Genomic DNA, 8,243 nt, shown 5'->3' with positions numbered 1-8,243 from the left:
TATAAGTGATAGCAATTTATAGGATTAAATTAAAATGTTTTACAAATATATTAAACATTTTATGCTATTTTCTGTAATAATGTTAATTATCATTCGCAATTCCAACACAGTGCTTGAATGTGATTTATAAAATTTCGGGTTCATTTCTGAATCTAAGAAATTCATTGACAAATTCAGTTGCTACTGCCTCAGCGGAATGAAGTTTCTCAAAATCGAAATTAATAAAAAGCCACCTAAGAACTAAGATGACTCAAGAATTATTATCTAATTTGGCATTTCTGGCACAAATCTTGCCATTATAATCCAAACAGCATAATTAGCAATTTTGCTGAAATGAAGACAAAAAATTACAATATAATAACTTGTGAATTATATAGGTCACTATTACTCATCCATCATTCACCGGCCCATCAAGAGGACCCCAGACATGCACCATGATCATTGAATTTCATTTTCTTTGACATTTTACCAACTTTCAATCGTATAAAAATTATAGTTTTCGGGCTTCCCTGGTGGCGCAGTGGTTAAGAATCCACCTGCCAATGCAGGGGACATGGGTTCGAGCCCTGGTCCGGGAAGACCCCACATGCCACAGAGCAACTGGGCCCGTGAACCACGGCTGCTGGGCCTGCGCCCTGGAGCCGGCGAGGCACAACTACTGAAGCCCGTGTGCCTAGAGCCCGTGCTCCACAACGGGAGAAACGACCACAATGAGAGGCCAGCGCACCACAACGAGGAGGGGCCCCTGCTCGCCACAACTGGAGAGAGCCACATATCAGCGAAGACCCAATGCAGCCAAAAATAAATAAATAATAAATAAATAATTTTTTTAAAAAATTATAGTTTTCATACGTATATATTTAAAATTCTGTTGTTCAAAGGTATAGCCAAGATAGGAGGATAGACTATATTTATTAGCTTGCGTTATGATTATTTAATATTTAGACATACCGTATGTGGACTTCCCTCCATTGGAGCTCTTGCCCCAGGCCCTGCAAATGTTGGAGGAGGACCTAAAGAGGGAAATGCTTCTTGGAGTGATGTCTCTGCCTAAATAATCGTAGTATTCCCACCCCTATTTCTACAGCTTTGAGAATCAATCCCTTACTCCCATGGGCTCCCCTGGTACATTTCCAGAGAGACTCTAGTGGGACAGACCTTCTTTCAACGTGCTCCTGGGTTTAGTGCAACCCACCCCTCCCTGGGGACCTGGCACGCTTTCCTGGGGGTTAGGTGGGGAGTCAGTTTGAGCAACACCATGTAGTGCAGGGTGCCTTTGATCCCCACCAGCTGTTCCGCCTGGGAGGTTAATAAGCAGCCATTATTCCCCAACACATGCGGGCTTCAGACTTGGGAACAGGCCACCAACACAAGCTCACAAGCTCATTAACCCTTCTCACTCTTAGATCTGAGCTCTCACTTTCAATATTTAACAAGGACCAGGAAGTCTATGAATTTCAATTAGGATCTAATGGCAAACTTTGAGATAAACAACAGAATGGTAAACAAAGGGACTTTTATGTTATTGATATAGAATTTTGTGAAACTGCATTCATTACCAAAATAACACACCAGTCATGTCTAAATGGTTTTCTAAGTTATTTTCAAAATTCAAGAAGATCATTGACATTAAACAATAGTTGTTATTATTATTTTTTAACGGCAAATGAAACTTCATGACTATTAAAAGAGAAGGCCTCCTCTACTATTTTGAACAGATTTACCATTAAACAGTAGCCAAATTTTGAGGCTGCAGTCGAAGGGGCTCAGTCGAGGCCCCTTCTGGCCCATCCCCTCTTACATCCTACCACCTGGTCCCATGAGGCTAATTATCCCTCCTGCAAATAACTTCAGCTCTCCAGCCTTCAATCTGCCCCCAGCCTTCCTAAGGCAGCCCACCTGCGTTTAGGCATACGTGCTGTCCTCTTACACTGAGGTCCTCCTTCATTCTCGGTGACTCACTCAAAGTTTTTATAACAGTGTAGGTGCCAGCCATTCACAGTTACTCAAAGTGATTTCACCCTCCAGATTTTCCTGAGGGTTTATGTTGTGGATTTTAACAGGGCTTTGCAGGAACATCCAAACCCATCTGAGAAGCTGGTTGCATACCCACACGGTGGAGCCTGCCTGTGTGAGCTAAGGAATGAAAGACGGGACTGTCCTAACCAACTTCTTTCCTCTGGGCACACTGCCGGCAGTAAGTTTTCAAAATACTCCAGTCCTCTGTGTGTGTGTGTGTGTGTGTGTGTGTGTGTGTGTATGGGGTGTGTGTGTGTGTTCTGTTGTGTAGTGTGTTCTTTTGCTTTGCTTTTTTTTAATTTAATCGAGAGCCCTCCCAAGCCTTAAGTAATAATAGGAAGGGAGAAAAGAGAGACGGTAAAGAGCTGCCTTTAAATGCTGGCAAACATTTCATCCTGTGGCACTCCCAAGGAATACTAACACATGATTAAACATAAACTGTGACATCTCACCCTCCTGGGGATCCCACACTGGCCACCTTCCCTTCGCCTCTCTCCCCACATCTTAAAATCAATGCATAAGGGCCCTCTCCCTGTCTCGATTTGGAGAAGAATCGTTCTCATTGTGATCGTTATGCATGGAAACAAAAGAACATACGGATCAAAGGTTTAGGGTCCTCAGCCCCACCACGATCACATGACCACCCAGCTCAGAGGCAGCAACAGTCAACTGAAGTGCTGGTTGGAAGCTTCTGGCCTTCTATGGAGAGTCCCCGTGGTTACCTAGAAACAGTCCAGTCACATCATTTACATTGTTTTGCACTGTGCTGCCAGCAGTCCTTTGGGAGATTCTATATTTAACCATTTCAAATTGTACCCTTAACCTTAATGAAAGCATCCTTTTTTTCTCTCTCTCTGAAACATACAACCCTGCACCCCTCCAGTCCCCAAATTCGTTTTGGTTTTCCTTTGGAATTTTAGAATCAGTTTGCCCAATTCTCACACCAAAAAATCCTTTTGGTAGTCTGTTGTTATCATGTTTAAATGTATAGATTATTTACAGATTGACATTTTTACTTTTATTTATTTATTTTTAGATTGACATTTTTAAATGTTAAGGCCTCTTTAATCATAATCATAATCCACATATGTTTTCATTTACTCAAGTCTTTCTGTTCTGCCCTCAGAAGTATTTCTGTGTTCTTCACATAGCTCTTGTATATTTTTTATTGAATTTATTCTTAGGTATTTTACCTTGGATTGCTATTATTAATGGCACCTTACATTATCTTTTTCTAACTGCTGTTGTCTGTATATAATGACCACCTAATAATTTTAATATGGCTGAAGCAGCTGTCTTGCTTTACAAAAGGGAAAGGAGGGCTTTGGTCTGCTTTTATGCCTGCTTTTAAAAATTGAAATGGGGAAAAGTTTGAATGTGGTGAGCCAGAGGTCACAGGAGGGACAAACTTGGGGTAAGTTCATCAAAGCTCTGCAGCTGTAAGCATCAGGCAGGAAGTAAGGAGAGATGCTCTTTAAAGTTGTAAGAAAGCCATGGAGCTGGGAGGGCAGCTGTGGTCCCCAAGCCTCCAAGACCAGAAACATTCTCATCTCCTTTCAAGTCATTGTCATTGAAGGACATCACACATACCCTCTTGCTTACGCGTCAGGGATGCGAGCACTGTATTTTGTTCTCCTCATCAGATAATTGTCCCTTCTACAACCACAAATTTCTTGCTTATTTCTTTTTCAACCACACATTTCTTGCTTATTTCTTTTTCAACCACACATTTCTTGCTTATTTCTTTTTATGTGGCTCCCAGCTGAGATGGAGAGTTTCTGATCACCATTTTGTGTAAGTGCCCTGTAAGACTGAACGCCTTTTGGGAATTCCCTGGCAGTCCACTGCAGGGGGGCCAAGTTCGATCCCTGGTTGGGAAATTAAGATCCCTCAAACCTTGCATTCCTATCTTTAGGGGGTGGTCTCAAGCTACTCTGAGCTTCCTTTCCTTGGCCAAGATGAATTTTATCTAATGGTCAATGTTACTCAGAAAGTGATTCATAAACGTGGCATGAAACTATGGTCAATCTGAATGTTTTGCCAATTGTGTGAAGAACGTACAGAATAGGTAAAAGATAGTTTACATTTTCTAGGGGCTGGTCAAGGAGGAAAAAGGTCAGGAGATGTTCAGTATCTGTAAGATTGTTGCATTTACCATTATTTTAAAGGAGAGGAGGTGAGAAAAACAGAAGGTCAGCCAAAAACCCTTATATCTGGTGGTGGCTTAAATGTCTCATGGGTTCAGCCCTGTAATATAAATGAATAAAGTCAATTTATAAGACGTGCAGCAGCAGTGGGAAAACTCAAGAAAATATACCTAATCTAAAGAGGTCAGCCAATATTCAGCATCAGCCAGTTGTTGCAATGTGGAAAGATGTGTCCAATGTCATTAGATCTAATTTTACAAGAGAATACAGAAATCTGGCTTTTTATATGAAATGATCTAATTTTTAAATGCTAGCAACAAATCCCAATTGGGAGGGAGGGAGGAAGAGTGGAAAAATGAGAGAACTGCATGCAGGCCAAACAGAGCAATGATAGGACCCAGGGTTTGTCAGTTTGTGATTTTTCCCGTATGCAGACTTGTTCTTGTCTTTCCCCAACAATTCAAGATGTTTTTAGGAACTTCAAGGTATACTCAGAACTAGATCAAATGCAGTCAAAATTTCCATTGTCCTGCCAGTTCTTTAAATCTAGCCATACAGTTTTTATTGAGCACCTGACACATGCAAAGTCTATCATTTCATCTTATTTAAAATGAAATATGTTAACGATTAGTTACGCGAAATAGAGAGATGACTTCCATGATGGTCCAAATGACTCTGAGATATGTACTTACATTTTAGCTTTTTTAAAAAAAATACGATCAAATACAAAGAGAATTGTTCTTTAAAACCTACTGGAGCACTCAACTTCTATAATTCACTTCTGAATTTGGAAGGTTAATAGGAACGTTTCAGAACACTAGGCATCACTCTGTTTAAAAGCAGAACTTCTAAAAGAATTCAAAGGCAATCATCCTGAAAACCTTTTCACTGGAGTCACTTTTGAGCTCTGAATGGCTTCGATCCCTACAGGGATCATCTATGGCAGGAGACAGCACCCAAGTTCATGCTAATTCCTAAAGAGAAAAGAAGTTGGTAATCTTGTCAGCTGAGTAGGTGAGATGACACTGAAAATTCAACCTGGCTCAGGTTATCAGTTGCTCATGAGTGTATTTTAATAGGAATGTGTTAAACAGTGTACATTGTATCCTGCTTCCCACACGAGAGTCACATTCTCTCAGTCACTTTTTCCCACTTATTTTTTTCAGCCTCTCTCTGTACCCGTCTCTCTCCCCAGTCTACAGTTTTTGCACATTTAGGGTATGCCCACTTCTGTTTCCACTAGTTCTTCTGCTCTTAATCAGGGTCGACTCTTAATAATTTTTAACTTCTCTGCTGTCTCAGAGACTCTCCATAGCCTTTATACTCTCATCCCAAGCCCCACCTCCACCCCCCAGACCCATTCTAGAACCTGGACTCTTCCCCACTCTCTATCCAGTATCTCGTGGCCTAGGATGCCCTTAGCTTCCCCTCCCGGGCTGCGCACAGATCCCCTCCCTCCCTCTCCCCTTCCCTCCCCACGCCCGCACCCTCAGCCATTCCAGAAATTGACAAAGAAGTTGCAGAGGGAATGCCACTTCTCAGCACAGTAGGTCTCCGTGAGCTTCGCGTTCTCGTCCAGCTCGTCGGGATCGGGCCGGGTCCCCAGAGGTCGCCCCTCATCTAGGTCCCAGGCAGCCTTTCTCTTGCCTCCTTTGGTCTTCTTCTCAGAGGGCTTCCCTTCGGGCGGCGCGTTCGGGGGAGGCGGGGCCCCTGCGGCGGGGCCGCGCGCGGCGTCTCGGGGCTGCCCCCGGCTCCTGGCCCGGAGCTTGGGATCCCGGGGAAAGCCCGCCCCAGTAAGGCTGACGAATGGGGATGCGTGGGGCACCAGGCGCAGCTCCGCGCCCTGGCCCTTCTTGCCCGCGCACAGGCGGGCCTTGAGCGGCGCGGGGTCGTGGCAGGGCCGCCGCTTCCTGCGCAGCCCACCTAGCACCTGCTTCCAGAAGTGCGAGCGGCGGGCGGCATAGACCGGGCAGCGCCCCGGCTCCCCGCGGTAGGCACACTGGTGGCGCGCCCCGTCCGGGCCCTGGCAACGCAGCGCCAGCTCGCTGCCCGCCGCGGGCCCTGGGGCGGGCGGCAGGAGCTGCCAGCTGCACGCGTGCCGCTCGGGGCTGACGAAGCGACCGGAGGAGCCGCCCGCGGGGCCCGGGGCCGACTCGACCGCGCTGCCGGCCGCCCCCTGGGTTCTCCCGGCGCCCTCGAGGAGGCAGCCACCCAGCAGCAGCAGCAGCAACGAGAGAGACGCTCGCAGCCTCAGAGGACTCATGGCTCGTGGTGTCTGCACTCAGGTCGGCTTTCCAGGGACCCCTAAGCGCTTCAGTGGTAGCAGGGCCAGGAGAGCAGCATCCCTTGGGACCTGGGGACAGAGGCACAGGCGGTTACTGAGTCGGGCGCAGCCCTTGGCCCAAGCACAGGCACCTGCCAATCCCCCTCCCCAGACTTTGTGGGCGTCGGTTTTCAGTGGGCAGCAGCAGCTTGCGAGTGGCCCCTCTGGAAAGGTTTCCTGGGAAAAAGCCAATTACTGTCTAATCTTTTTGAAACTATTTGCGCATTGAGGTTTTTCTCCCCATTGCAAATATGATAGCAAAGCGATGCCTGATAATTACCACCTCCACCCCTTCCTCCACCCCCTCCCTTCTCCACCCTCCAGTAAATTATCTACAAAGTCATTTCAGATTATTCTTTGGAAAAACGCACTTTTACTGCACTTTGAACTTACCGAGTTCTGGGCGAGGTGGCGGAGCCTTGTTAAGGTAGAGGGAATGACTGCTAGAAGGATTAGTCTGTTTTAGCCGGCTCCCAGTGAATGAACGTGTTATCAATGGAACAGAACGGGCCTCCCCGACTATGCCCCTCCCAGACTTCTCTCTCTCTCCCTGGGAGACTTCCCACCACCGTGCCACACACACACACACACACACACACACACACACACACACACAGATGTATGATAGAAGTGGCAATGTAACATGAATATAAATCTTTTTTGCTTCCAGTGTTTAAAATAATCACGCGAATTTTAACAAATCATTCTTTTCTTTCCTTTTACGTATTTTTTACTTGAATTTTATTTTAATTGAATTATAGTTGATTTACAATATTGTGTTAGTTTCAGGTGTACAGCAAAGTAACTCAGTTATACATATCTATATCTATATCTATATTGCTTTTTTAAAAATTCTTTTCCATTATAGTTTATTACAAGATACTGAATATAGTTCCCTGTGCTCCACAGTAAATCTTTGTGTATCTATTTTATTTATGGTAGTGTGCATCTGTTAATCCCATACTCCTAATTTATCCGTCCCCCCCAAAACACTTGTTTTCAATGCTCTTTTAAAAATAGGCATTCATAACTATATTTGCAGTAATAGAAAAAAAAAAGCTTGAATAGTGCTTCCTTCACCTACTTTTTATTGAGATATAGTTCATATACCATACAGTTCACCCATTTAAAGTGTAAAATTCAATGGTTTTTAATATATTCACACATACGTGCGACTATCACCACAGTTAATCTTAGAACACTTTCATCACCACGAAAAGCAACTCTGTACCCTTTAGCTACTACACCCCCTCTCCTTTTACATATTTAATCATGTGAAGATAAAAGTTAAACAGAAAGATCTAAGTTTTAAGAGTTAAATAAGATGAAATGAAACAAAACAACTGTCAATATCCTTAACTGGACACTATTTACACTCTATTTTTTATATCATTCTGAGTTCTATATTTTCACCCACCATTTCTGATAGTTTTTCTCATCCTAATAATCTTAATCCTAATAACTGTTACTACTAATAAAAATGTAATATCCTCATTTATTGATGCATTATAATGTCCAGCATTTCATCCAGTGGTGAGCATTTGGTCTTTTGATTGTTTTTAGGTTTTATAACTCGATTACAAACTTCTTACAAAAATTAGAAGTTTAAAAAATTATTTTGATTATAGTATAATATTACCAATTCAAATGGTTAATCTTTAAGAATTAATGTGTCCTTGAATCTTAAGAATTTTACATGTAAACAAAGCAATTTTTCTTTTACACTTTAGGATATTCCATTATCTTTTAAAAAC

General features: G+C 43.5%; 2 protein-coding genes across 2 annotated transcripts in view; one reads left to right on the top strand and one right to left on the bottom strand.

The window, feature by feature from the left end:
- Positions 1 to 791: 791 nt before the first annotated feature.
- Positions 792 to 8,243, top strand: part of BTAF1 (B-TFIID TATA-box binding protein associated factor 1) — a 102,126-nt gene continuing 94,674 nt past the window's right edge. Inside the window, exon 1 of the mRNA XM_082423544.1 lies at positions 792 to 2,197. The gene's annotated coding sequence lies outside the window, so the exon portion shown is untranslated. The remainder of the gene's footprint in view (positions 2,198 to 8,243) is intronic.
- The window catches only part of FGFBP3 (fibroblast growth factor binding protein 3), a 61,623-nt gene continuing 55,586 nt past the window's right edge, over positions 2,207 to 8,243 (bottom strand). Inside the window, exon 2 of the mRNA XM_082423940.1 lies at positions 2,207 to 7,744. Coding sequence (XP_082280066.1) covers positions 5,656 to 6,429 — 774 coding nt within the window. The 5' untranslated portion in view covers positions 6,430 to 7,744 and the 3' untranslated portion in view covers positions 2,207 to 5,655. The remainder of the gene's footprint in view (positions 7,745 to 8,243) is intronic.

This window comes from Balaenoptera physalus, assembly GCF_965194825.1.
Source record: "Balaenoptera physalus genome assembly, chromosome: 14".
In the NCBI taxonomy this organism is placed as follows: Eukaryota; Metazoa; Chordata; class Mammalia; order Artiodactyla; family Balaenopteridae; genus Balaenoptera; species Balaenoptera physalus.
The sequence above is the reverse complement of the archived record's forward strand: the minus strand, read 5'-3'. Positions and strand labels throughout refer to the sequence as shown.